This window comes from Porcisia hertigi, chromosome 34, assembly GCF_017918235.1.
Source record: "Porcisia hertigi strain C119 chromosome 34, whole genome shotgun sequence".
Taxonomy (NCBI): domain Eukaryota; phylum Euglenozoa; class Kinetoplastea; order Trypanosomatida; family Trypanosomatidae; genus Porcisia; species Porcisia hertigi.
Window position 1 is genome coordinate 1,470,292 of NC_090593.1, and position 27,802 is coordinate 1,498,093.

Consider the following 27,802-nt stretch of genomic DNA (forward strand, 5'->3'; position numbering starts at 1 on the left):
CTCCCCTTTCTCCTCCTCCGTGCCCTTCCCTATAGCATTCACTGAGCAGACCGCCTCTGCAGTCCACATCCGGTGCCGTCGGCCCCCCCCCCCCCCCCCCCCCTCCCCGTCGTGTTGCACGAGGGCGCCAGGCGGCCTCTTGGATGACCGCGACTCTCCCTCCTCCTTCTCCTTGTACACTACTTCAGGAAATTAACGTCCTCATCACCCGTCTTTTTTCTTCCCTTTATTTATTTACCTGCCATCGGCCGAGGAAAACCATAATGAAAGACCCGGGCAGGAGAAAACAACAACAAAAAAAACGAGGAGGAGGAAGCTGAAGGGTGTGTGGGATTGCGGGGTGGGGAGGGGCGGAAGCAGATGCAGGAATGCGCGTGTTTTTGCTGGGACTGGGTGTATTGTCTCCGATTTCTATTGGCAGGCCAGCACACCAACCCGATGGAGGAGGTCTACTCGCTTCCCGCACTCCAAAAAAATGCAGGAAAACATGTGTTTTTTATTATCCATTCAAATTGAAAGACACCGTTCGACGGCGTTGATGCGGCATGCGTGAAAGTTCTGCATTGGTCTTCTCTTCCCCTTCCCCCACACACACTCCTTGTCCCTCTCCCCTTCTCTCTCTTGCTCAGTTCTACCGCCTGCAGTCGACGACCTCGTCCTTTGTCTGCACACCCGTACCCTCACCTCTTCCTCCTACCGAGAGACGGAGAGGGAATTCTTTTTGTGGAGGAGGGGCTGAGCATCATTGGCGTGCGTGGTTTTCTTGCTCCACCGTAACGCCCAGTGCTATGCACCTCGTCTAATCTCGTGAATGAGCTTCTCTCAGCGCCGCATCAGCCATGGGCACATCGACTATTCTTTTTCTAGGCGCCGGCAAGTGCAACGTAGTGGTGGATGTCCCTATGTCATATGTAAGCGGCTCACTGGGATCGGCACGGTGTCCTGGTGATGTGGCCACACAGCGCGCCGCGCTACGCATCCGCAACGCGGGGCACAGGGAATGCCTCGAGTGTTACCGGGCACTAGAGGCGTTCGCTGGCAAGCGGCAGGTGGTGGGGCTTCCCGCAGATCTTCATGCAGCCATAGCGAGCGTCGTACCGGCAAGGTACCACGCGCTGATGCAAAACGCATCAGAGGCTACACTGCTGCCCAACTTCACTAGCGATCCAGCGCACTTGCTCAAGATGGACGTAACGGCGTCCGATGTCGCTGAGCGGGTGGCCGACTACACAGTGGAGGTAAAGCCGAAGAGCGTTTGGCGGCCACCACAAGTTGTGGGCATCGTGGTGAATGGCACCGCTCACTGGATTGGTGAGGTGAAGCGTCGTCACTGCCGCTACGCCCAGATGCTTCGATACAAGGAGGTGCGAGGCAAGGCAGAGGAGGGCCCGGCGCCGATGGTTGCACCAGCACCACGAGGCAGTGCAGGCAGCGTCAAGAATGGTGGTGGTTGTTATTGCCCCAACTACTTGTTTCGGCCTACCCTCTCGTCACGCGAAGGGCTGCAGCGACTCTTGCGCAGCCCGGAGAACAATCTGAAGGTGATTAGCTACCATGAATCCCGCAGAAAAAACGAGCACCCATGCAACCCGAAGGTGCTCACAGTCGAGGAGATTAACGGCATTGCGGACGCCATCGACGCTTCGCAGGTGCTAGCTCCCTTGGCCCACCTGCAGCTGTACGGCTGCGCCCCCACAAGCGCTGATGCGTTACCGGAGGAGACTCCATTGCACTTGGTACCGGTGCTTGACGCGGATCTTCTTCACCACTGGTCCACTGCCCGAAAAGAAGACGATGTGCAGTGGATCGTTGTAGACAGCGATCCAGAGACGCTCTGCAGTTGTGCCTCGCTCCCCGACGACAACGCCGCCAAGCGGCTGTGTTGCGCAAACCCTCGATATGTGGCGCCATTATTGGACTACGCAACGTGCTTAGACCGCTTCTACGTCTCCACCACTGCGAAGGACGTCTCGCTCCTGATCGCCGTTTCGCGCTCTAGGGGCAAACCGGAGACATCCGCGAGCGGTTTCGTGGTCGTCGCCGATGTTCCACCGGAGGTAGGCGGTGGCTTATTTTTGCGACACGGCTCGGATGTTTACCGCGTCGGTGTGGTGGACCTGGACGCCAAGACGCACAAGTCCCTGGAACACTACTACCTCCATGACCAAAACATTGTGAACGCGTTCATGGCTCACAGAATCGACAAGCAAGTTGAGTTGGAATAGGAATAGAGCTGGGGAAAGGTGTGCCAGTGAAGCTGGCATCTTGGCGACCGGTGCGGCTTTGCTTTGTCGCGTAAAGCTGCTGCACATCCCCCCTTCCCCTCCCACTCTGCTCGGCGTTCTTGACTCCGGAAAGAAAAGAAAACACACGTTTCGGCGCATTCACATCTACCGGGGTGTGTGCGGTCTCTCCGCCAACGTTTGTGATTTCGCCCCAAAATTTTTCTTTACTCCCATCAGGCGCTTTGCGCATCTCGTCCTCGTCTTTTTTTCCTCCTCCCGTTTTCGAGCGCCGCGGTCCCACCACGCATATGAGAAGCGAAGTCGCACGCCTTGGCGCGTGCGCGCTACTCCCTTGTGTGTGTTTACTGTCTTCCCCTCCTCCGTCTACCTCTGCGTCCACGGAGGTTTTCCTGCTCCACGCACGGGGGGGGGGGAGGCATGGGACCTGTGTCGTTCCAGTGCACACCCTTCTGCTTGTTTGAAGAACGCATCGGAGTACTCCGAGAAACGGGTGCGGAGGCAAAGAGGGCAGGAGGTCCTGCTAGCAGAAGGCGTGGGCCACCGACCCGGTAGGAGATTTCTTGGATGAACTCCTTTCGCTGATGTGGCGCCACCGCAGCACACCCCTGACATGAAGAGACATGCTAAGAAAATATATGCTTGGAGGATCAGCGGCTCAATGTTTCGGTCTGACCTCGCTCATCAGCTACCGCGGCTTCTGCGCCCCCTCCGGCCACATGTGCATCTCTGATTGGATTTCTCTCTTTGGTCCTCTTTGCTGCGTTAGAGGATGCGTGCATGTAATTACCCCTTTCTGTTGCTTCGCCTCGCGCCACCCGCTGCTTCCGTGAAGCTGCATTCCTTCGCGGTACTGCAATGCTCATGAATTCAACTCGTCTACTGTGCTCATTTTCCTTTGCTCCCTTTCTCAGATTTCCTGCATACCGTGTCGGCGACTGTGCCACTGCGGTGTCTTGTACGCTGTCCTCCTCCTCCTCCTCCTCGGCGCCGCTGACGTGCGTTGCAGGGATCACCAACACGAGGTGTTGTCCTGCTCCCCCCCCCTCTTCACGACCTCTCTTGTGGTTTATCGAAAGACATTCGAAGCAGCTCGTCGAGTCGTCAAAAGTGGACCACATTCACTTGCGATTGTGTGTTCGTGAAAGTACATATCTTCCCCCACCCACGCATCCCCCAACCGCGCTCACAAGTGGCTACAGTCACTGTGCCCCCCCCCCTCCCCTCCTCCCCCTGACGTGTCAGGATGTCTCAAGCCGTTATGGAGGGTGCCGATCCATCACGACACTGCAAGAGCCTCACTCCTGAAGAGGAGGCACAGCTCGTGGAGCGCCTCTACACGGAATCCCTGGCTCGTAAGAAGTCAACTATGGAGGCACTGGACGTGCGTTATTACCCCGTGGCACCCCCGCATGCAATCTCAGAGACGACGCTCCAGCAGAGTATTCAACGCCAGGTCGATGATGAGATGCAGCGACGCCAGCAGCGGCGGCAGGAAATAGATGCCATGGTTGCTGTCTCGTCGCTGGGCTACAAGGACAGCAAAGCTCTCACGGCTTCCAAGAAAACTCTGACATCGGAGGAGGTGGGCTTGTATGTGCAACGTGTTTACACAGAAGAACTCGAGCGCAGGAGGGCGAGTAAAGTGAAGAGTGAGCGCCTCTATGGGTTTCATCCCGAAGACATCAAGGCGGCCAAAATGTCCAAGGATGCGCTACAGGCGTCTATCAACCGCATGAGCAAGCCGAAGAAGACCGAATTTACAGTCGCAGAGATCAACAAGGTTTACGGCCTGTGATGTTGATCCCACTTTTTTCTTTTTTGTAGTGGCCCTGACGTGTCCTCTCTTTACCAATCACAATGCCTCCATCAGACTCTCACCGCGGCACTATGTTGCAATGTTGCCTCTTAACCCCCCCCCCCACGCTCGCGCCAACGTCGGATGTACATTAGCGAGTTTTTTTTTTGCCAGCGCATTTCGGGCTCTCTTTTGCCTGGCAGTCCACCAATTTCTCAAACCCACTCCGCTATTAATATCTCAAAGTCTTCGCTCGAACAGGTTGAGGTCGCGGCCGGGGTGCACTTCACTGCCAAGTTTTTTTCCTTTTGGCTGTTTTTTTTTGCGCTGCATCCGGTCTTCTCTTTCGCTTGCATCTATGAAACTGCGTGCCGACAAGAGTTATGTAGGTGTAGTCGATGATATGGTTCGGGAGAAACGCGGTTGACTCCGTTCAGCCCCCGTTTCCGTCTAGCATTTGGAGTTGCTTTGATTCCCTCTCCCTGCGGAAGCGGCACGCTACAACCGCAGTTTTAGCTGACGTGTCTGTGCAGTGAAGATCATAACTACTCCAACCCTCTGTTCATTGTTGTCACCACCCAGCCGTTTCTTTTCGTACTCCTCCTTTCCCCTTGCTTTCACTTTTGGTCATTGGCGATGACCGACACCCAACCTGCGTACTCCGAATACGGAAGTCTCCTTGTGTGGGAGTGTTCCTCTCTCCCTCCCTCCCTCCCTCCGCCGTAGCGGTCTTTTTTTTTTCCCAATATAATGCCAGGTGAGCATACGGTGACGCGTGCCCCCGCTACCCTGGGGGCAAAGCCGAGTGCTTACGCCAAAGCAGCGGATCAGAATCGATACCGTGTCGCTGACGCTGTGCTTTTCACGTGCGCAGAACACGGTGATGCGTGTGTTCTGTGCGTCACGGCCGGCAAAAACGGTCGTAACGGGCGCACGGCCGCTGTTGGCGCCACGCTCTTCTGGTTAACTTGCCCGAACCTAAACGCCATCATAGCGAGGCTCGAGGGCCACCGAGGTGTGCAGGCGGTAACTGAGGCAATGGCCCAGCAGACATCTCTCTGTGAGTGGCACGTGCACTCACACGACGACTACACCGTTCGCGCCAAGGGATTGCTTTCACCCGCGCAGTGGGCTTTCTTTGATGCACATTTTCTATCGCAGGTGCCGCCGCCTTTGCGGAAATACGGCAATGCCGCCGTGGGTCATCCAACGGACGTGAAGTGTCTGCATGCCCTCGTCGCCCAGACTCTCGCTGGGGTATCGAATCCCGCTGGCTCAATTGTAGTCAACTATGTCCTTTTGCAGTATCAGCTAGCCAACGAGCCAGTTGAGATGGGAGGCGTGGAGCAGCAGAGTGACGAGGAGAAGCGGTCAGCGCTGCGGGGAACGCTGGACAGCAGAGAATTTTTCATGAGTTTTATAGTAGCTTTTGTGAGGGCAGCGTCTGAGCGACATATGGCAGACTGGCGTGGGCTCCATGGCACCCACATCGAGATTCTCCTACCTGAAGGCAACGTGTGGTCTAAGGGAGCCGTTCAGTACATGTGGCAGGACGACTCTCATATAGCGACTCTCTGCCCCGATTTCTGTGCACGGGCACGGTCGGTCCTCGTGGCGTTGGAAGGTACGCCGCCTCGCCGACACAAGAAACATCGTATCAACTGAACCTGTGGACCCGCCCCCCCCACGCATGCGTGGGGGAGGGGGGGGGGAGACTTCCGACAGGTATGTGTCATCACTCTTCATTACGCTCCTTCTTGACTTCAAGATGCCTTTCATCGCCGCGTCGACCGTCAAGGTATTGAGATGCTGAGGGGTGGAGGGGTGGAGGGGGGGGGAGGTGGCGTCCACTTAATACCGTTGGCGCTGCTATCTGAAGCACACAGAAATGATGCGTTCTGGATGTGAGGACGGCTGGCGCTGCAGCTCAATGTGAAGCTCGAGAGGTTTTTGTGGTCGTGGAGGCCAGAAAAAAGACTGGGGCATCGCTTCCCACAGTCTACAAAGGAAGTCAAACGGATCTCAGCTTGTTCGTCCTATCTTTTTTTTTTTTTGCGCAGATCACCTTAAGCTTCTTGCCGGAACTCGCTGAATGCCTGCGTGAGGGTGTGCACTAGGCGTCGTGCTTGACTCAATGCGTATATTTTGCCGTGGTGCATCAGTGATGCGCCGCGCCTCTATCCTCTGGGCTGCCGCTACACATACATCGCAGGCCCCAATGCAGCGGTATACACACGCCGCCCATATGGCCGACTCCCTCGTATCAGCACCGCCCCTGCACCGCAATGCCGCCTCACAGAAGTACCCACAATGCCGGCTGACTCCCGGCGCATCTCACGGAGTGGCGCAGGCCTCCCCCTTCCCCTCCCTCCCCCCTACCCCGCACAGACACACACACACACACACACACACTTTAGAGGGCTGCTGTATCCCTCGGTAATTCTCGGTATGTGTACACAACGATTCGAATAATCGAGAAGCGCAATAAAGGATGGGAGTGTTATCATAGGAAACGATGGGCTGCTTTTATGTTCTGGGCACAATGAGTTGTCAACTAGTGCGCGCCCTTTTTTCCTTTCCTCCTCCCTACACGGTCAAGGGGGGTGTCTCTGCTCAACAGTGCGGTTCAGGGTGTCACTCTTTCTGGTGGAGCACTGCGGTCACTCATATATATCTATATATATTTTTATATTGGTGTTTTCAAATCTCAAGCTTGGGGGCTGGCCAGTTAAGCTGTCATCCGTGCCTTAAAGGGAAAAAACGCAGAGCTGTGGACGATAATGCACTTTGACTTTTGACGGCAAAGCTCATCCCTCTTCGCGAGGGTCTTTTCTTTCCACCTCTGGTCGGGAGCGATTTCGCAGGTGGTTCCGGGTGGGTGAACCCTTCCCCAGATTAGCGTCCTGGGTGTGTCCCTCCTGTCCTCTCCCCCACCCCCTCCCACTTGGCCCTTTCCATACGCACCGACACACGTAGAGCAAGCGTGTGCCCCGCTGTTGCCAATCAGGCATATCCCTGTCTTTACTTTTTCACGCCCCCCTTTTTTTTTGGACGTCTTGTCCGTTACTCGATGTCTTGCTCCGGCAGAGGGCCGATTACCACTCGCGCAGGACTCACCAGCTGGTCTTCCGCGCCATTGCCGCACTGGGAGCGGCCTGGGCTAGAGAGTTGACAGGCAGAGGCGCCAAGCATGAGGCTTGCGGGTGGGTGTGCTCGTTGGAGTACCGGTACTTTGGAGAGGTTCCGGGCATATGTATGTACGCTGGTAATAACGACCATTCTCACTTCTCCTCCTCCTCTTCCCTTTTTTTTCCTCAAGGCCTCCTAATAGGTAGAGTTGCATCGATGCGCTCGCAGTCGTCGTGCTTTCGATTGCGTGTTGATTCCCTGAATAGACCACCCGTGTTTGTCTAACACAGGGAGGGGGGGGGGGAGCGTAACACTTATTTTAAGGCGCTGGTGAGTCGCTGCAGTAGTGCGCTGCTCTTTTTGTTGCTCCTCTTTTTTGTTTTCCATGCAACTCCAGGGGGCGTCATGGCCGCGGCAGCTCGATGCATTTTTTGCTATACCGGAGCTCGATTGGGCCCGCCATGGAGAGTATAGCAGCAGCGCGGCGCGTTATGCGAGACTGTTAGAGGAGGATATGCCTCAGGACGCCGCTTTACGGACAGATGTCCTCACATCAAGCGGCGGTCTCGCAGTCAAGGGTGATTTTCGACCTGTCGAGCACCAAAGCCGCGACGCTCTTTGTGCCGGCCTTCAGCGCCTTTCCGCAAATGCACACAGAGTGGTGGCAGAGCGGTGGTTCTTGCGGTGGGGCCTCTACGCGGTCCGCCGCGCTGCCTTGAGGCGCATTCAGCGTCGGGTGCGCTTTGTTTTGTGGCACCGAGTGGGTGCGAGGTGCTTTTCGTGGTGGCGATTGGTGACAGAGCGGCGCCTGTCCAGAGAGGTGCTCCATCAAGAAGCTGACCTGCGAGAAGGTTTGACATTGCTTGAGGGAATTTGTCGCGTCGCATGGGGCCGATGGCGGCGGTGGGCTTCAGCACATGCGCGGCAGCGATCGATAGCCATGCGCCTGGGACTCATGAACCGACAGCGGCACGGGTATCTTCGATTTCGCACGTGGACGAGCCATTGGCGGCAGTGCCGTCAGCTCCAGGCATTGGAGCAGATTCGATTCTCCGCGGAGCGTTCACTGGCCTACTTTGCTCTGATCCGGTGGCGCCTACATACCTTGGAGGATTATCTTGCCTTTCCACTGCAGGTGCGGACGGCGCAGGGATTGGCGACGGCCGTATTTCGCGCGTGGCAGCGTCGAGCGCAAACTGCACTTGACTTGAAATGTATTTACAAAGAGGTACTTTATCACTTAGCGCGGAGTTCCTTTGATCGGTGGAAGCGGTGGCGTCGACGGCGTTTACAGGCCGCACTGTTGCGGGAAGCGAATGCGGCTCGTCTTCGGTTGCGCATCTTCTTGCACTGGGCGTGGCATCATCAGCTCCGCGCGTTGGATTACGAGCGTTGTGTCGGAAAGTGTAGTTTGCCACGTCTCTTCTCTTGAGAGGCTGAACAGTTCTGGGTGCCTGCTATGAAGGGGATACGCACAGAAATGTGAGGAACTGCTGATGGACGGTCGGGGTCGTGTTCGACGTGCAGAGAAGACATGCAGGCGCACACAAATCTCTTCTCCCCCTCCTTCCCCCGAAAAGAGTACACTGATAATGTTCTTTGCCGCTACGAAATGGATGAAGTTCAGAGCGTGTGTGTGTGTGCGTGGGGGGGGGGTGGGTGGGGTGGGGTAGGGGGAGAGCGACACTCCAAGAGAAACAGGGTATGCTATGCTTTGGGAGAGGCGTGGGCTGGAGAAGAATGCGCCTAGCTTGCTTATGCTTGGAGGAACTGAAGATTCGCATTGCTGGCTTCCATTAACTTTTCGCCGTGCTCGTTTCACACTCACGGGGCGACGGAGCGCACACACGAACGTTGGCGTATGCTTGTGCTCGTGTCTTCCCCATCCCTTCTTTCCTTTCGCTCTTTTCGCGCCCATTCTGCTGGGTCGCCGGCGATTCCGAGATGTCATTCTTGGCTAACATTTGCGTCTTTTCTCCTTGGGGGTGCGCCCTTTTTTTAGCCACGGCAACCTCGCTGCGCAATACACTGTCTCTTTCCCATATCCCTCCTCCCCCCTCCTCTATCGAAGAGATTTTTTTTTCGTCATCTCACGACTACAAACACACTCCCGCAGGAGTGGTGAGGTTGAGCAAGGGGATTTTGTTCCACTCTCACTCCCACACTTTTTTTTTGCCCCTCTCTCTGCTGTCGTGTGCACTTATCGGGTTCTTCTCATCAGTGTTTTGTTTCGTTTGTGCTGTCTGTGTCTGTCTGTCTGATCACTCAGCGTTGTCGCACCTTGAGCACACATTCTTCGCTCCCTTCCCTTCCCTCCCCACGGAAGGTTCTCTCCTGTTAATTTGCCCAATTTTTTTTTTCTCAGACTGTATTTCACAAGACAGACGCAAAACAACGAGAACAACAAGGAAAAATGTCTTCTGCGTTGGGCATGCTTCCACAGCAGTTGTGGGTTCACCCGTTCCACCTTCTACTGGAGCTTTTCCTTGCCGCTGCACTTGGTTATCTTCTGTTGCAGCGCCTCAGTCGCCACCTGGTGGCAAAGCCGCCGAGGCCGGTAGTCATGCCGTCCCCCGAGGAGCAGGAGCGCCGTATTGCCGCCTTCCAGTCAGCGCCGTTTCGTTCTGAATGTCCCGTAACGTCAAATGTACCTGTACCGGAGTTCCACGGTATCACTGAGGTTTTGGGGCGTGAGGGAAGCCACATCACCATCGTGCGGCCCGGCTCCAACGAGGTGGTGGAGTGCCTAGACCTCGCCACATACGACTTTCACTCCTTCTCAACGATGCCGGAGATCGTCGAGGTTGCGCGGGCGGCCGTGAACGCTTACGGCGTGGGCAGTTGTGGGCCTCGCAGCTTTTACGGAACCATCAAACCACATCTTTTAGTGGAACAGGACTTGGCCAAATTTCTCAACACGGAGGATACCATCGTGTACAGTCTGGCATACGCGACTGTCTCCACCCTCATCTCCTGCTTCTCTGGCCGCGACGATTACCTCGTGTACGACGCTGGGGTCAACACCTCCGTGATGGAGGGTTGTGTGCTTTCCCGGTCTGACATTCGCTCGTACATGCATTGTGATATGCAGAGTCTGGAGGCGCGGCTCAAGGAGGTGGTGGCGAAGGACGGGGGCGGCAAGCCGCATCGCCGCTTCGTTGTAACAGAGGGCGTTTTTATGAATACCGGTGATATCTGCCCACTGCCGGAGATCTTGGCGCTCTGCCACATGTACAAATTCCGCCTCGTACTGGACGACAGCTACGGCTTTGGCGTGCTGGGCAAGTCGGGGCGCGGCACCCCCGAGCAGTTCGGCATTCCAACAATGGACGTGGACGTTTACATCGGTAGCCTGAGCACGTCCATGGGTGCAGTAGGCGGCTTCTGCGCTGGCGCATCGAACATGATTGATCATCAGCGCCTCGCTGCCACCGCTTACGTTTTCTCGGCGTCGCTGCCGCCCTACGTAACAGCCTCCGTCTCTCAGTCGCTCGTGGTGCTGGAGCGGGACAGCACCTTTGTTAGCAATCTGCAGCGACACGCGAAGCGCATGCGCGAATACTTGCGCAAGTCCGGCTTCAACACCAGGAAGGTGAAGCTCATTGACAGCATAGACGACGTGTCCCCGGTGATTATTCTGGGGGTGGTGCCGGCCTACGTCAGAAGCGAGGGCTTGGAGAGGGTGGAGGACCGCCTCCAGCGCATTATCAACACTCTACAGAAAAAGAGGGTGGCGGTGGTGCGAAACGTATTCACAACGGACGAGTCGGTAACCAACGTCTCCGGACTGCGTATTGTGGCCAAGAGTCTGGCGACAGAGGCAGAGGTGACGACAGCGCTCAAAATGATCGAGTCTGCCGTAAAGGCTGAGTTCGCATAGGTGGCAACACAGCTGTGATACCAGGAGTGACGCCGATCTGTGGATAGGTTCGTGCGCCACGCTGAAGGCCATTCACATTGTCGGCAAAATCTTTCACGCTGATGCGGCAATTGGTGTGGTGTGGTCAAAGGGAGGGAGGGGGAGGGGATGGGGGTGGGCGGCGTTGACGTCGACTCGTTCGATTGCCGGTTATATTGCGGAGTCGGGAAGTCTTACGGTATATGTGTTTTGTGTCTATTCTGTGCGAGGCTCACGATAGAGGTGGATTTGTCTAGCAGCGCGCGCATCGGTTTCCATCAGCTGGTTTGCGCTCCTCTCTCTCAGCCTCTCCAGGTGTCATACCAACCTTGAGGTGGTTGGCGTCCCCGAGAGGTGCATGAGCGCATCCTTTGTGACGACAGCGACGGACACGGCACATGGGAGTGATATCTGTTGGAAAGGAGGGAGGGAGGGAGGGAGGGAGGGAGGAATAAACAGGTGTTACGTAATACCCTAGCAGCGAAGTCCCCTTCTTTCTCGGTATATTTCACTTTGCAGACATGCACAGTTGACGTCCATGATAATCCACTGGTGCGCTCTTTTTGGTGTACGCACACAATTTGGATGCCCCAGATGCGCAGTTCTCATTATGAGAAATTATCCGTGTTCAGTGGCTTTTGCTGTCTTGTGTTGTCTCCTCCTTTTTCCTTTTTTATTTCTCCCCCCAGCTGTTGTGTTCCCTAGCACGCATGTATGTCGCATTCTTTTTATTTTTTCATTTGAGGTTTTGTATCCACAATGGCTCTCACAATTTTCGAGCTTCTTCTGTGGGCGTCTTTGCTTTCCCGTTGGGTTCACTTCATGATCCCTCTCCCCTCCTTTTCTCTTTCCTCCTCCGCGTTCTGTCGCGTTATTTTCTCTCACCCCCCCCAGCCCATCGCGGTTTAGCTGTCACGTCCCCCCCCCCCCTTCATTGGGTTTTCGTATTCTTCATGTCATCAAAATTTTGGCCACTGCATGCCGTGTCAGCATGGCCAATATTCAGTGAAGCTCGAACGCGCGCGCGTGTGTGTGTGTGTGCATACATAGCAGAACAAGCAACCAGGGCGGTATTTTGTTGCCAAAGCAGGCGTATTTGCCTCGCATCTTCGATGCCTGCCCGAATAGGATGTCCGCACTCGCACTATCCACCTAATTAGGAATCTAGTGGTTCTTCTGTACTCATGCTTCCACCTCTCGTTTCTTGACCTACGGGCTACAGCGCTCTCTCTCTTGGCGGGTGGGCAAGGTAGTGCGTCGATCCAAGATTTATCATGCGTATGCGTTCTCGGAGCCGTTTTCTTCATGCGGCTCTTCCATGTCTTTCTGGATCTTCTACATTTCACTCTTTCCTATTTCGCACCCCTTTGTCTACCAAATCAACCTTTGTCACCATCAGTGCTGCCCCCTCCCTCCCCCCCCCTCCTTCCCTCCCTCCCTCCCCCAGCCCGCCTGCGTAGTGGAACATCTTCTTTTTGCAGTTTTGTGCAGGTGAGTCATTGTTGCATTCGAGTAATTCTGCGCAAGCGTCACCTGTTCCGCCGCCCAGCTGGTGAGAGAGAGAAGGGAGGGAAATACAGCGGCGAGTGGGTGCAGTTAATCCACATTCACCTCTTCACACCAAACCTGGGTTTATAATTGTTTGGTTCATCTTAAGAGACCACCTCGCCAGGCTTACCTTCTAGTCCCTTCAAACCATAACGGCGTCTTTACTTTTCACCCTTTCGGGGGTGGTGGTGGGTGGTGGGTGGTAGTGGTGGAGAGGATCTTCTTTTCCATCTGCCCCTCCCCTCCCCTCTCCTCCCTTGCGCACGCGTACGCATATGCCCCGGCATTTCAGAACTGTGTATATTGTTTTGGTCTTGGTTCATATACGAAAATCTCTATTTCTCTCCACTTTCTTCTCGATTGTCCACCTTTTCCCATCTTCCCCGTAGTTTACCGAGTTTTTACCGGTGACATTCTTGCGACGCCACCAACAGAGGCACACATACGCAAAGCGGGCACGTGTGTGGCCTACGCACTTTTTTATTTCTGCATTGTTATCGTCTATCTCCTTTTGTTTTTTTTTGGGTCCCTTGACTCTATTTCAAGATCGAACATTTGTTCACTCCTTCCTCTCCCTCCCCCTCTTTACCTCACTCCGTCCTTCCTTCCACCATACTGTTCTCATTTTATCAAGGATCGCTGCTCACTCACTCACTCGACCGTTATCAAACAAAAGAGTAACGTCGTGGCTTTTTATTTTCCCCCTCTTTTTTTCATCGTTTGTGCCTGTTTGCACCGCCCCCTCTTCCCCCCTCTGTCTCTCTGTTCCACTCTTCAGCATTGCTCTTTCACTGTTCTTTTTCTCACATCATCTCGTACAGGGGTCTTTGAGACCTTGAAACACGCTTCCACGCTACATACTTTTTTCTTGTCACCTCCCCCCTTTCCTTTTCCTTTTCCCTTCCCTCTCCCTCCCTCCCTCCTCTCCCTTCTCCCAGCTCGTGCCAACCACGAAGAAATATTTGCACTCGCCGTGACTTCTTTTTGTATTGCTCCCACTCTTATTATTTATTTCTACCGTCTCGCTCTCTTCATTTTTTTTTCTCGCTGTCTTTCCCTTTCTCTTCTCCACCTCCCCTCCCCCCCGGACCCCAACTCCTGCCATCGAGGAGCATTCCTTCCTCCCTCTTTCCGTCAACTTTTTTTTTCGTCCTTCACACCTGTTGTGTGCTCTGTTTGGCTTGTGTCTTTTCTCTTTGCGCGGGAGGCGCCACTGCCGCTGCTCCACTCGCTGTTTGTTTCCCCGTCACCCTGGTGCTCGTCTCATCCTCACGACTGCGGGGCACGGTGGCTGGTTCCCCCGTGTGAAATCTGGCACTGGAGAGGAGATAAAAAAAAATATCAAGTACACCAGCCCTGTGTTTGGGTCGATAAAAAAAAAACGCCGCAGAGAGAGCTAGTAGGTCTAAGCAGCAATGGACTTGCCTCCCACGTTGCATTTCGGTTCGCATGAGTTGAAGCTCCTGCCCATTTGCCACAGCGTCGAGTTTGAGCCCGGCTCGCGCTGCTGCAGCGACCGTCTTCTGACAGCGTTCTGTTTTGTGGGTGAGCCCCAGACGGGCACTCTCAACGTCGGCGGAGAGAGTGGCGACGTTCACCGAGTTTCGAATAGCTGCGGTGCGACGATGACTTGGTACTACTCGCCACTCTTACACTTTGAGCACAAGAGAATTCGGGTGGAGGAAGGTGTGATTGAGGCGGCTCTGACAAAGGCGGTCAGAGCCCGCCAGAGCGCCGACACGAGCTCCCAATGGGTGGAGTTTGGCAATGTGGAGTCAATGGAGTGCGGTGCCTTCTGCCCGACGTGGTCGAGTGAAGCACCGTCCAAGAAGCCAACCTTGGCTTCCGCCACTTCTCTCCCGGCTCTCTATCTTCGACTCGGCACCTCCATGACATTCCGTGAGTATGCGCTTGTTGTGGAAGCGCCGCATCGCGTAGGCGGTACCGTTTCAGCAGAAGTACGAGTACACGGTGATGCGGATGGTGTTAGCGCGTGTGACAGTGATGCATCAGGGTGTGGGGCCCACAAAACACCGGTTCTGCAACCATTAGCATCGAGGCGAGCCACGCTGACACCGATCGACACACAACTTGACGGCAGCGGTCTACGAACCTTGTTGTTGTCAACGCAGAGACGTCATGCCGCGCTGCATCGATTGGGCTCCTCTGCAGGCAGGTCAGCACAGCACGATGCTGCAAAGATACCCGAAGATGCGAAGGCGTCGCTGATGCCGTGCAACTCTGACGCAGGCGTCAGTCCTATCATCGCCGCCACACCACGGGCTTCTTCTGTGAGCAAAGGGAATAGTGAGTTGCAGGAGGCGGTGCTTTCGACACCCAACCCCGTTCCCAACGTCGACGTTGGGTTGCTTTTACGCGCTTCGAATGAGGGAGGCTCGCCACCGTGCGAGTCCCCTGTCGAGAGTTCTCGAACATCAGATGTGTGCACGCGCAGGGGCGTCCGGTGCAGCAAGCACCCCGACCGCGTCGCCGGTGGCTCGAGTTTGTCCTCGGAATTTCTCACTAGCTCGCTCTTCTTCTCATGTATACCATCTCAGGCACCGACGGACGTGCTCAGCACTATGCGCTTCGCTGCAACGGACACCGATGGCCACCTTGCTTCCTCCGCCGGGGCTGACTGCTCGTCGGATCGCTCCCTTGACGATGCGCACCTGCGTTCACAGGAGGTCATTTCTATTACACCTACCACTTGCACCCCATTTTTGCAAAGTCCGTCTTGCCGAACGGATCCAGCGGCTATGAAACCACCTTCTGTGCGACGCCCTTCGCTTCGCACATTACACCACAAGAGTAGCGGCATTAGGTTATCTGCCCAGTTTCTACAGGCATCTGTCCCTCAAAAAAAGCAGGTGGACCCGGGGCCAGTGGTAGCGGCCGTAGTGCCATCATTGCCGTAAAAGCCGGGCCGATTCCCATCAAGAGATGTACTTCTACGCTGTCGTTTCTGTATCTTGGCGTGGTGTATTGATTGAACTGAAGGCTGCGCATGCCCACCGATGTGGTGCAGTTTCTATTTTTTATTTTCTCCTCCATTGTTCACGTTTGTTCTCCCCTACACTCCCCTCTTTTTTTTTTTTTACTCCCCCCTCAATTCTTCTCCGCCTCTTCTCTCCACTTCCCCGTCCTTTTTTTTTCTTTGAAGACTGCCACGGCCGCTGTCGCTGGAGACTCCCTTTACCTTCTTGACGTGCGTTGGTCTCTGACCACTGTGTGGGTTATACATCTGAATACATGTGTCTATCCTTATATATTTCTCGGAGCACCTGTGCCTCTACACAAAGAGAGAGGTATCAGCGAGACTGTGGGGGGTGGGCAAGAGCGGTACTCGCGTTAGCCGGTGATATGTGGACACCAACAGAACCTCACGGCTATTGATAAAAAAAGGGGGGAGGGGTGCGGGAGGAGGAGGGGAGGGGGGGGGGCGAGGGGCAGAGAAAAAAAAAAGAGGGTTCTTTGCAGCAAAAGACGACACAGTGTAACCCCCTATACTCTTCTGAGATTTCCTTTTATTTTCGTTGTTTGTTAAGAAATGGGGGGGGGTCCCCCCCCGCACTTTTCTACCCGCCAATTCTTTTATTTCCACTGTGCAGTTTTGCCGATGTTCTCAAAGGCAACACTGTGCCCCCCCCCTCCCACTCCCCCTCCCCAAACACCTCTTCCCCATCTCTAACAAGGATGTCCTCCCTTGTGTTAGTCCGTGTCTGTGGTCTGTGTGAAAAACCTTTGGATGTTGTTGTTGGTGTGCTTCTCCTTTTTTTTTACTGCTCCTTATTTTGTTTGTTTCTCCCTCTAGGTCGCCTTCTTAGCTTCTTCATTTGCCTGAGTTCCTATACTCACCTGTACGTATGCGTTTGGCGTATCTGTGCTCTTGTGTTACTCGCTGCATTGTGTTTTGTCGTGCCTCTACTGCCATGCTCTTTCTCCTGCCCTCCCTTCTTGAGCTGTAGTTCTCGGGGCCATTCCATCACGAAGATGTTTCCGCGCGTCTCCCTTTCGAGTCCCGGAGTTATTTTTGTTTTGCTGGTCCTTTTTCTTCACCCCTCAAATGAATGATGGAGTTTATGTGTGGTCGCCTTTCCACTCCACTCCCCCCCCCCCCTGCTCCCTCCCTCTCCCCATCACATACTCGTTGCATTCTTTTCCTCATATATGTTTCAAGTTGTTTTTGTTGGCAGGGTGGCGGGTAGTGGACTTATTCTGCGATTCCGTATTTTGTCTCATGCCCCATCAGTGGAGAAAAAAGATTTTGATCTACTCTCAGGGCCACATGCGGAGGGATGGCCCGCAAAGATGATGACGCAGATGTCCACGCGCGGTGGCGGGTAGCTGGGAGAGGTTTGAAGGGAGGGAAGGAAGCACACGTCTGCGTGCGTGTCGTGGGTGTGTGGTGTGCTCGCTTGCCCTCGCTCTTTTTCCCCTCAAATCTGTAGAGTGGCTTCTCCTTCTCCTTCCGCTTTCTTTTTTTTTTGCTGTCGTGACTTTTCGGCGTGGCGTGCAACTTATCAGCGCTTTCCGAAGAAAAAACACAAGGAGCTGAACCGTATCGGCGAACGGGCCACCTAAAACAAAACTGTTGTCGGCAGGGGAAAAGGCTCCATGGTTGCTGTTCGGGTCTCTCTCGCCGTACGCCGAGAGACCTTCAGAGAGTGTGTGTGTGTGTGGATCGTGATTAACATATTTCAAAGACTCTGTGCATCTCCCACATCCACATCCACAGACCCCTCCCCCTCCCACGCTCTACGGTATGATGGTTCCCACTCTCGGTGCCCATCGTGTGCGCTTCTGGTTGCGCACTAGACGGGAAGGGGGAGGGGGGAGCGGGCGGCGGTCATTTCGCGTGATCATTTATTTTTGTTTCTCCCTCCCCCTTTCTGTTTATTCTGATGTCTTCACGCCTGCTTTCTCTATTTTCCCGATGCACCATCGACGGTAGTGCGGGCGCGTGTGACGGGAGAAACAATTGCACAATGGGCAGCAGCACTCCTTCATTTCCCCATGCGTATCCACACACACACACACACTGCATTCAGCCATACAAGCCGAGAAGTGAATTCTGACATTTACTCGTACACTTGTCCACAACATACACATATATGTTCACCTATATATACATATACACACACACACACTTCTTCGTGCCGGTATTCGAAAGAAGCAAAGGTCAACAGTGCCGGCCGGTTACACACTGTTTTCTATACTCACTTGTCTTTCCTACCTCCAATTTCTCTGCCCTCCCTCCCCTTTACAATTATCTGTTGTCCAAGAGGGATAAAGCGATTCAAGAGATCATACGGCATGTTAGAGCGCCTTCGTCTTGGATACCCCGAGAGGAACAAAAAGTAACGTAACATCTCAACACGCACTTGCACATCCGTTTTATTATATAAGCTTATTTGGCTCAGGAACTGCGCCACGGCATAGAGTAACTCCCCCTACATATTTTACCCCCCTCCATACCTGTTTACCCCCCCCCCTCCCCCCCACGCACACACACACGCACACATCAGCCTCCGTTCACCCTCTTCATTGGTCTCTCTCTGTTTTCGTGGCGATTCCCCGTCTCCGTGCCTTTCCAGTGTGGTTCTGCTTGTAAGGTTCTGCTGTCGGACTGCACTTTGGAGGGTCTCTGCTCTTCCTGGTTCAAGGGTTCCGCTCTTTTTCTTTTTTTCCTCCTCTTTGTTTTCCTCTTCTCCCCTCCCACCCCCCCCTGTCCTTTACTCCACCCCACCCTACCCCACCCCGACGCCTCGTCTCGACTGGCCAGCCCCGATGAATGGCCCTCGGCGATTCTCAGCGGCGCCGGTGAACTTCGACCGCTTCGTCGTGTTGGCCCGTTCCTACTCTCGCAGCTTGTCCCCTGACAAGGAGCTTCATCAAATACTGCGACCATTTGAGGACCGGACACTCACAGCGACTGAGACCGTCAAACGCCAGTCCTCTACCAGTCGCGTGGCGACTCCCCAGTCGCGCCACGAGGAGATGGTCCGGAGTGAGCTGATTGACAACGAGCTAGCCGCAACGCAGGTGCTAGACAGGAGGCCGTACTCTGTGAACTCCAAGTCTGTCGCGACGACGCGGAGCGCAACGGTAGATGAGGCGCTGTTCTCCACTCATGCCGCCACATCAACATCCCGCAGCGTCTCTGGCGGTGCAGCGGCGCCTTCTTCTTTCATTTCCACCGACTCGTCTTACTCCGTTCAAGGTGGTTGCCTTGTCGGCGAAGAGACCCAGGACTTGGGGTTGACTCTGCACTCCACAGACGAAGTGGATCCCCTTCTTCACGCGGTCCTGCAATTGGGCAGCCCTCTCTACGACCCGGTTAAGCGGCAGTTTGTGTGCTGGAAGCTCCATGTTCTCGAGGGGCGCCCACGCGCTGCCTATGGTGATGTCGAGGGCGTCAGCTGCGACTTTTGCGGTCACACCGACTGGCTCGAGGCGGGGGATGCGCACGCGACAACCCCCCCCTCACCGAGCCGAGGTGGGGTGCGTTCAAATAAAGGGAAAGCGGATGCCACGGCGCTGTCAGCATCCGCGCCTTACCTTCCCCAGGCGCGCCTCTTCTACCACTGCTCCAGCTGCCAAGTGGACATATGTCGGGCGTGCGTGGAGGAGGTGCTGGCAGATGAGCGCTTTCACTTGCCTTGCTTGCAGTGCCAGCGCTGTGGAGAATTCGAAACGCGTCAGAATGCGCCTTTACACCGATGTGCGGAGGTGAGGACACCGCCTCACCACAACGAATGCGAAAATTGCGACAAGCTCCAGCAGTTCTGGACGCCGTCAGACAGCGATGCCAGCTCTTCACGGAGCCCCCCAACAGCGCCCACACTGCCACCACCAAGAACGCCACGTGCGTCGGCATCGTTAACGTGCGCGGGTGTTCCAGTCGGACGCCCTCTCCGTCTAGGACTCTCCAGATCCCACCAGCAGGTTATCAAAGGGGAATCTGCGCCCGGTGCAGAGATCAGCGACAATGCCGAGAACTCCGTCAGCACAGGCCTTCACCGAAAGCGCAGGCGTGCGTCACCGGAGACGATCCCTACGCCGAGGCAGTGCGCAAAGGAAGAGCCCAGGGACATCGCAGAGACTTCTTCTTCCGGTGATGTCATCAACCACACTCACCGGCAAACGAAGAGAGTATCGACACGCCCTATGCGGAAACCTGCGCCACTAATTCAGAAAGAAGAGAGTGACTCAGAGGGCGACTCGTCGCGAATCCCTTCGGGCTCAACAGCCTTCCAGTTTGCACGCTACGAGGTTCACCTCATTCCTCGTACGGCTGAGGAGGCACATGAGGTCGGTCGTATTGCCAGAGAGCAGCATCTCGTCTGCTCACCGCCACCGTCAATGGGGAAGGCATCTGTTTTCCACTTTGCCACTCGCCTTGCTGCCGAGACTTGCATCGATCGTGCCACTGTCGCATCGCTGGAGGCAGTCCTCAAACGCAACCTGAAACCTGTGTGCGGTAAGTAATCTGCCTCACTCTCCCTTTGAGCTTTACTGCCGAGTCAGGGATGCGTGCTGGTCGTTGCGGAATGCGCGCTGCAAGTGAAGAGAAACGAGGAGGAGGAGGGGTAGGATTGATGCTTCTTTAGTGCCCAGAAGAGGAGGAGGGGGGGGACGGAGGGGGGCTGGATGCGCGCACCGGTGCCCGCGCACGGTGGCCCCATTTACATTGGAGCGAACCTCCGTGCTGTTCATTTTTATTGTCTGTCTCTCCGTATGCCTGTTATGTTTTCCCTTCATCTTCCCACCGTGTCGATGGGCGCCCACCTCCTTGTGCCTCGCCAAATGACGCCTTTCTTTTGTGCGGCGTGTGTGCATAATGTCGTGCACAAGTAGAAGAGCGAGGGTGAAACATGAATGAAACAACAACAACAAAAAAAGAAACTTCACGAGTAGCGTTACAGCGTTGCTGTTCGGTGTTAGCAGATCCAGGCACCACGTGGCGGCACACCCGTGTTTTGCCGTGCGGTGGTCGGGGGTCGGGAAACGGCACTCTCTGACGATTTTGTTTTCGAGTAAGAGAAGTAGTTGACAGCGACAGTGGTACAGCAAAGGTTATCGTAGAAGGCGGGTTGCCAACTATCTGTCGTCCTCGAATATAACTCCCCTCTCCCCCTTTGCCTTGAATTATTCGTGTTTCTTCACCCTCACGTTCCCCTTTGCGTGGGCCCTCGCGCCCTCTTTTAAAAAAAAAAAATATATATATATATATCCACTGCGTGAAAACGGTCTGCGGGGACACACCCCTTGCCAAAAAAAAAACACTGTCTCTCCTGTTTGCATACGGGTTTTACATGGGCTGTTTTCTTCTGCTCGTCTGGGAAGTAGGAAAAAAAATTGTATATATTTTTCAATCGAGTGTTGCGCACCTCCGCCGCCCCGCACTTTGCTCTGCACTACAGCTGCTGCTTCTATCGCACTCGCTGTCGTTCTTTTGGCTCTGTGGTGGTTTGGGTCCGTGTGCGCTCGGGGGAGGGGGTCATGAGGAGTGTTCGTGCTTCCGTGCTCAGGGGAAAAACAACAGAAAATGTCGGTTGTGGAGGTTGGCACGTATAACGTCAGGGCGGGCTATATCGGCGACGCAACTTGCACCCGGTGTTTGCCGGCACTGCGCGTGGCAGTTGCCCCAGAGGAGGTGGATCTCTTCTCGATTCTGTACGCTGCCAGTAGGAGCCTCGAGGGTAGTGCCTTGCCGTCGTCGTCGTCGTCGTCGTCAAGTTTCGCTCACAATGAAGCATGCGGGATGGACGGTGCTTCGCGGAGCAAGGACAGCAATACCCCCTCAAACGCGTTGCTTCCATTGTGGAGTCTGCGCCAGGTCGAGAGCCACCCAGCAGCCCACGTCGACTCACTGCGTCGACTGAAGCGAGACATATTGGAGAATGATGAGCAGGACCCGCTGTGCCTCGTGTTACCCGAGGTTTGGCATGAGCGGACCGACGTTATGGAGGCTCTGTTTCAGCTCATCCTCGAAACTTCCGGTCTCACGACGGCTCTCTATGCAATGCGACCAAGTGTGGGATGGACGTTCGCGGCTGGAGCCGCCTCGAGCATCGTAATGGATGTGGGTCACAGCCACACAACGGTCACTGCAGTCTTGGATGGCTACGCGTTGCGCCATTCTGTTGACACAATTCCTGTGGGTGGCGATGCTGTCACGGCCCAGTACAGCGAGCTGCTCAGCAGGCATCGACCAGTTGTTGAGGCGGCCGTTCCAGTGTTGTCTAGTGTGGCACGCGAGATCTACTGGCGTGATTGGGTGGCAGATGTGAAGCACTGCTTGGCACGCGTGCTTCCGCTTCAGGGCGGCCTCGGCGGTGTTGCGCTTGCTGAGGGAAAGGGCTCTGCAGCATCGGCAGCCAAAGAGGCATCTGTGCGCGTTGCAATGAACTTGCAGGCACCGGACGGCACACGAGTGCACCTGGACGAGCGCAAAGCTGCCCTCCCCTTCGAGGTGTTCTTTAGTACACACAGCGACAAACAGCGCAGCGTGGTGACTATGATGACCATGTGCAAACAGAGGATGGACCCAGAGTGGCAGCTTCACACAGTGCCGCACCTGCTCGCTGGTGCTGGAGGCCGCGTGCCCGGCTTCCGTGACCGTCTGATGGAGGAACTGAAAGCGCAAGACTCCACCTACTTCCGCTATGAGCGAGAAGGGGTGCTCAATGTGGCGCAGACCGCTGATGGTGCTTGGATGGGGGCGTCCATGGCCGCGTCTAGCTCATCTTTTGAGCCGCTGTGGGTGACGCGAGGGGAGTGGGCCGAGGAGGGTGCATCGGTGCTATATCGTAAGCTGTTCTACTGAAGAGTAGTCTTTCATGGTTGCGTATATCAGATATGGAGCGGAAAGAAAAAAAACACAATACAGACCAAGCGCTTTTTTTCCACGCCCCTCGCTCCTGGCTTACCAGTCATTCTCTCTCCCCCTTCTCCCGGGCTACCACCTTCCCCCCCCCCACCCCGCAGGCGGGGGTGAAGGGGGTGGAGGGGAAGGGGGCTATATCAGACATCTTTGGAGACTGTGACGAATTTTCCCGTGTCACTTTCCGCCACTGCTTCTGGGGACGGGTGCTGCTTTTGGCCCCTTCTGCGTCCTCTTGGCCCTCGAGTGGAGGTCAAGGACGACTTTATCAGCCTCTTCTCGTTTGTGTCGGAGAGCACAGAGTTTCTCATTTCATCTGCTAATGGAGTGTGTGCACTGCACTTCCGTCTTTTTTTTTTTTAATTTGGCACGGGATTGTGACTCGATTTCCCGGTCTTTGCCCCCCCCCCCCCCCCTTTTTCGTTGCTCCTAAACGTGTACGTGTGTCTGTTTGTCTGTGGCACTGAATGAAATGATCGATCGAGATCGACACCGTGGGTCATGCGAGGCACTACGTGTGGCCCCCTTCAAAGTGGCATATTTTCCGCAGAGACGAATAGAGGTGATGTGGCCTTGCTCTCCTCCCTCTTCTGTTGTGGTGTAATAGGTTTGTCCGCCGCCCTGTTGTGTCTCCTCGCAGCTTCAGATACGGATGTGCATAACGGTAACAGCTGCTGCTGCTGCTTGTTTTTCTCGACCCTCCCCCGGCTGTGGATGTCTGTTGTCTTTGGTGGTGCCGCATTTCTCTCTCAACCACTCTCGCGCATTTTTTTGCTTTTGTACTGATTTGCATATATTAGTGTCCCATTAGTGCCGGATCTGTCGTTGTGTGCGCGACTGACGCTTGAGCTGTCCTTGATACGCTGTGTGCGCCCTGAAGAAACCACGTCCGTGTTGGCAGAGGATTCCTGTTGCTCGAGTGACCCCCCCCCCCTCCCCTCCACCTCCTCTCCCCTCCTCTCTCACACACACACACACACACACACACACACACACCTTTTCTCTCCCTGTAGGTGAGCAGTGTCGTATCTTTTTTTTTTGGGGGGGGGGGTGAAGAAGGGGCGCATCGTCAGGGACGGGACTCTTAACAGCTTCGATGGTGTCACTGATGCGTACTGGTGCAGCTGCGGTGATGGAGCGCCGTAATGAGTGGGTCGCTTCGCTGCGCTCCACGTTACCGCAGTTTACCGAGCGGTCCAAGGCGCCGCTGGAGCGTGGGCATGCCGCTGCTGTTCTCGGCTGTTCACCCAGACGCACACTGGACGACGCCGTTGGCTGTGTCACTGGAAGCTCCTCTTTGCTTTTGCCAGAGAAGTGGCAGGAGCAGGCGACACAGCAGCTTTCCACTACTCTGCACGGCATCGTGTCGCCCCAGCAGCTGCGACAGACGGATTACTTTCTGTGCTCCCTCATTCATCCTTCATATGTGCGGGCAGGCACGATACGCTGCCAGAATGACACCGTGCGCCGAAGGATGCAGCAGGAGTATCGTCGAACAGTGTGCATGCCACTGGAATTGACTATGGCCGGCTCCAAGAGTTTGCGCCTTCTGCGTGAGCTGACCCACTACGTGGAGCAAGGGGTGGCGGCTGCGAACGTCTCTGGCAGGTCGAGATCGACCGTCGCCGCTGCGCGAGTAAATGACCAGAGCGACGCGCATGGTCCGTCAAGTGTGCCCTCGACATGGCCCTCTTACCCTCTTGATGCTTTGTGGCCAGAGTTGAACAGCGCAGACACAGCGATGTTCGTGCAAGCGTTCCGACGTTCCCGCCTGGAATCTTTTGTGCTTTACGACAAGGGCTTTTTCGATGCCTCTTCGACCGCTATGAGTGCCGATGGTGCCATATCCAGCGAGGTCTCTTTGGCTGCCTTTACCGCACTGTGTGGAAGCATTGAGCTTGTCTCTGGGTGGTCGAGCTTGCTCCAGTTCGCGGACCGTGTGGCGCGGGAGCAGCGGGGCCTTGCAGGCAAAGTTGACGTTCACGCGTAGTGGTGTGGTGGCGTGTGCGATGGCACTGCCAATTCTGCGCTATTTTTTTTTTTACTCTGTCAATCCTACTCATTCACTCCTTCTCGTATTTCATGATCGTGTTTTGGGCGGATTGGGTTCCTTGCATTTACAAGGAAACGTCAAACGAGAAAGTGACCCAAGACGCGTCGTCGTCGTCGTGGGAGTGGTGGCAGCGTTGGATGACCGTAGGCAAGTGGTGCTAGGTGGACGGGCGAATGGGGTGCTGTGGAAGGGTGCGCGTCAATATATCCCGTACCCCTTTGATCCACTTGTGGCGACGTGTCGCGCATGTCTTGTGAGTTGTGTTTCGCTCCGATCTTCACCGAGAGCCTAAGTGACTTGATAGTGTCCCTCTATGGTTGTCATCTTTGGCACTCCAGCCTCCTTCGCATCTCTTTCCTACGGATGTTCACAAATGCACACACACACACACACACACATACACCTCAACTTTTCTTCTCTGGTGACTTTTAAATCTTGCCTTTTTTTATATATATCGTAACCCCCCCTCCTCCTCCTCCCCCTCTCCGGCCAGAGCAATGCTTCCACGGCGCCCAACAGGAAAAACGAAAAAAAATACATAATCCCATTTTTGCTCAACTGCGCTTGCTCAGGGATCAGTGGCCGTGCATTACCATCGTGGTGTCCACCAAGTTGCTGACATCGTCGTGTGCTGCTCCTCATGCTCCCCTGCACAACCCACAGAATTCCCTCTGATTTTTTTTTCAATTTTTTTTTTTCCGCCGAGACCCCCCGCCTCCCATTCGGTCTAACGCCCCCCTCTCTCTCTCTTGTTGCGCTCTCTAGCGTTTCATCCCTCGAGGATTTCTGTGATGGCCGATCGCAAGGTTAAGGGAAACGACAAACACGAATAAGCAAACCATGTCACTTCTCGAGGCGAAGGTGCAGCAGTGGCTAGCGTGGGACCGCGATCCGGTTACGCGTCAGGCTGTCGCATCCCTTGCAGCCAAGGGTGACACGGCGGAGCTGCAACGCCGCCTCGGTAAGCGCATGAAGTTCGACACCGCTGGCCTGCGATCGACCATGGGTGCGGGAAACGCTCATATGAATCGTCTCACTGTGCTGCAGACGGCGCAGGGACTCGTGGCGTACATCAAACAAGAGTTTTCACCCGCGGAGCATTCGCGGGGGGTGGTCGTCGGCTACGATGGCCGCCACCACAGTCGCGAGTTTGGCGAGAGAATCGCCACTGTTTTGCATCAGCAAGGCATCAAGACATATTTCTATCGTCGCTGCGTCCCCACGCCATTTGTGCCGTACGCCATCGGCTTCTTCAAGGCGTTAGCCGGGGTAATGGTAACGGCCAGCCACAACCCCAAGGAGTACAACGGCATCAAGGTCTATTGGTCGAACGGGGCTCAGATTGTTGCACCCCACGACACGTCGATTGCTGCCTGCATCGAAGCAAACCTCACACCCCTTGAGCCCTCGTGGGCCCCGTTCACCGCGGCCGACCACACAGACCCGTACGACGCCGTTTTCAAGGACTTTTTTTCCACCCTGCGCTCCTCTTACACACCGGCCAGCGACGCGTCGACTGTGCGCTTCACTTACACTGCGATGCACGGCGTAGGAACTCCTTTCGTCACATATGGACTTGGACAAGTACTGGGGCTTCCTGCGTCGCACCTCAGTGTCGTGACGGAGCAAGCTGAGCCCAACCCAGACTTTCCCACAGTACGCTACCCCAATCCGGAGGAAGGGAGGGCGGCGTTCGCCTTGTCCTTTGAGACGGCAGATAGGTACGGTGCTTCCGTCGTCATGGCAAACGATCCGGACGCCGACCGCCTGGCGGTGGCGGAGCGCCTTCCGGATGGGGAGGGGTGGCACGTCTTCACCGGCAATGAGATCGGGGCTCTGTTGGGGTGGTGGGCGATAGAGCGAGCGCGGCGGCAGGGCGTTGCATTCGACCGATGCCTCCTGATCTCAACAGTTGTTAGCTCGTGTATTCTCAAGACAATGGCGGCAAAGGAGGGTGTACAGTACTCCGAGACACTGACCGGTTTCAAGTTCATGGGCAACAAGGCGATGGAGTGCAAGGCGAAGGAGGGGCTGCAGACGCTCTTTGCGTATGAGGAGGCAATCGGGTTCATGTGGGGCGAGCGTGTTATGGACAAAGACGGCGTGACGGCTGCCGTTGTGTTGGCTGACCTCGCGTGCTACCTCCGGAAGGAGAGGCAGTGCTCTTTGTTAGAGCATCTCCAGAGTCTTTACCAGCGCTACGGCTACCACTTCACGAACAACTCGTATATGGCAACAGACGATCCGGCAAAGACAGTGGCGCTGCTGCAGAGCATCCGCACTGCGGCTTCGGGCCGTTATCCTACTCGCATTGCGGGGCGTCAAGTCATACGCGTGGTGGACTTCGCGGCGCAGGTGGACACGGCCGCACCGTCGGGACGGCCGTCTCTTGGGCAGACCTCTATGATCACCTTCCATGTGGAGGGCGGCATGCGTATTACCATTCGAGGCAGCGGTACAGAGCCAAAGATCAAGTGGTACGCTGAGTTGGTCACCAAGGACGCCGCGGGGCAGCGGTCGCTGAATGCATTCGTGGCACAGGCTGTACGTCAGCTTATGCAGCCACACAAATTCGGCCTCGTCATGCGCAGCGAAGACGCGGTGTTGTTCAGTAAGCTCTGACTCGATTCTTTTCTGCCACCTCCACTTCTCACTTGCGTTTTTCTGTTGGACTGATGTGCGTGTATGTATGTGCTCGCTTGAAGGACGGGGCGAGCGTTTTGCTTTGTCCACCAGAGAATAGGCTTCACACTCGGTTGAAAAAAAATGCACGATATTGGTCTTTGTCTTTCTCTCGCTCCGCCCCCCCCCCCCCTGACCTTGCGGTGACTCTACTGAGCCGTTTCCTGTACTTCTCCTCCTCTTCCTCTTCTCGACTTATCTCCTCTGCAGGGGTGTGTTGCGACATCCTCAACCAGGATCAAGTATTTTAACTTCTTTGGTGTCGGCATCGTTCTCGCACACTCACCGGAGGGTTCATCGGAGATATCCAATTATTCCAGCCAAACAGTCGTTGCATCTGGACTCCAGTTGTTTTGAGGCAAAGCGACGTCTCCTCTTTAGCGCCTGCCCTCCTCCCCAAGAATAACAACGCAAACCAAAAATAAACGTTGGTACAACCGGGCAGTGCCACCTGCCTGCTGTCCAGCTGGTGCTGCTACTCTGGTGCTCCTCGAAAAAAAGGGCACGAGAGACATTGCGGGACGAGATCCTTCACGACCTTCATGTGGGCATCGATCTCCTC

General features: G+C 55.3%; 10 protein-coding genes across 10 annotated transcripts; all 10 read left to right on the top strand.

The window, feature by feature from the left end:
* Positions 1 to 839: 839 nt before the first annotated feature.
* Positions 840 to 2,225, top strand: JKF63_01933 (uncharacterized protein; the record flags this gene model as incomplete). Its single annotated transcript, XM_067897976.1, has 1 exon — positions 840 to 2,225. The coding sequence occupies one exon, from the start codon at positions 840 to 842 to the stop codon at positions 2,223 to 2,225; it is 1,386 nt and encodes a 461-aa protein (XP_067754133.1).
* Positions 2,226 to 3,489: 1,264 nt separating this feature from the next.
* On the top strand, positions 3,490 to 4,041 carry JKF63_01934 (uncharacterized protein; the record flags this gene model as incomplete). The annotated part of the gene is made up of 1 exon (XM_067897977.1): positions 3,490 to 4,041. One exon carries the CDS (start codon positions 3,490 to 3,492, stop codon positions 4,039 to 4,041), a length of 552 nt encoding a protein of 183 aa, XP_067754134.1.
* A 750-nt stretch (positions 4,042 to 4,791) lies between these two features.
* On the top strand, positions 4,792 to 5,706 carry JKF63_01935 (uncharacterized protein; the record flags this gene model as incomplete). The annotated part of the gene is made up of 1 exon (XM_067897978.1): positions 4,792 to 5,706. One exon carries the CDS (start codon positions 4,792 to 4,794, stop codon positions 5,704 to 5,706), a length of 915 nt encoding a protein of 304 aa, XP_067754135.1.
* Positions 5,707 to 7,555: 1,849 nt separating this feature from the next.
* JKF63_01936 (uncharacterized protein) lies at positions 7,556 to 8,602 on the top strand (the record flags this gene model as incomplete). The annotated part of the gene is made up of 1 exon (XM_067897979.1): positions 7,556 to 8,602. One exon carries the CDS (start codon positions 7,556 to 7,558, stop codon positions 8,600 to 8,602), a length of 1,047 nt encoding a protein of 348 aa, XP_067754136.1.
* Positions 8,603 to 9,583: 981 nt separating this feature from the next.
* JKF63_01937 (uncharacterized protein) lies at positions 9,584 to 11,050 on the top strand (the record flags this gene model as incomplete). The annotated part of the gene is made up of 1 exon (XM_067897980.1): positions 9,584 to 11,050. One exon carries the CDS (start codon positions 9,584 to 9,586, stop codon positions 11,048 to 11,050), a length of 1,467 nt encoding a protein of 488 aa, XP_067754137.1.
* A 2,981-nt stretch (positions 11,051 to 14,031) lies between these two features.
* JKF63_01938 (uncharacterized protein) lies at positions 14,032 to 15,534 on the top strand (the record flags this gene model as incomplete). The annotated part of the gene is made up of 1 exon (XM_067897981.1): positions 14,032 to 15,534. The coding sequence occupies one exon, from the start codon at positions 14,032 to 14,034 to the stop codon at positions 15,532 to 15,534; it is 1,503 nt and encodes a 500-aa protein (XP_067754138.1).
* Positions 15,535 to 18,406: 2,872 nt separating this feature from the next.
* Positions 18,407 to 20,107, top strand: JKF63_01939 (uncharacterized protein; the record flags this gene model as incomplete). The annotated part of the gene is made up of 1 exon (XM_067897982.1): positions 18,407 to 20,107. The coding sequence occupies one exon, from the start codon at positions 18,407 to 18,409 to the stop codon at positions 20,105 to 20,107; it is 1,701 nt and encodes a 566-aa protein (XP_067754139.1).
* A 1,060-nt stretch (positions 20,108 to 21,167) lies between these two features.
* Positions 21,168 to 22,448, top strand: JKF63_01940 (uncharacterized protein; the record flags this gene model as incomplete). Its single annotated transcript, XM_067897983.1, has 1 exon — positions 21,168 to 22,448. The coding sequence occupies one exon, from the start codon at positions 21,168 to 21,170 to the stop codon at positions 22,446 to 22,448; it is 1,281 nt and encodes a 426-aa protein (XP_067754140.1).
* A 1,153-nt stretch (positions 22,449 to 23,601) lies between these two features.
* Positions 23,602 to 24,495, top strand: JKF63_01941 (uncharacterized protein; the record flags this gene model as incomplete). Its single annotated transcript, XM_067897984.1, has 1 exon — positions 23,602 to 24,495. One exon carries the CDS (start codon positions 23,602 to 23,604, stop codon positions 24,493 to 24,495), a length of 894 nt encoding a protein of 297 aa, XP_067754141.1.
* A 903-nt stretch (positions 24,496 to 25,398) lies between these two features.
* Positions 25,399 to 27,180, top strand: JKF63_01942 (uncharacterized protein; the record flags this gene model as incomplete). The annotated part of the gene is made up of 1 exon (XM_067897985.1): positions 25,399 to 27,180. The coding sequence occupies one exon, from the start codon at positions 25,399 to 25,401 to the stop codon at positions 27,178 to 27,180; it is 1,782 nt and encodes a 593-aa protein (XP_067754142.1).
* Between the last annotated feature and the right edge of the window lie 622 nt (positions 27,181 to 27,802).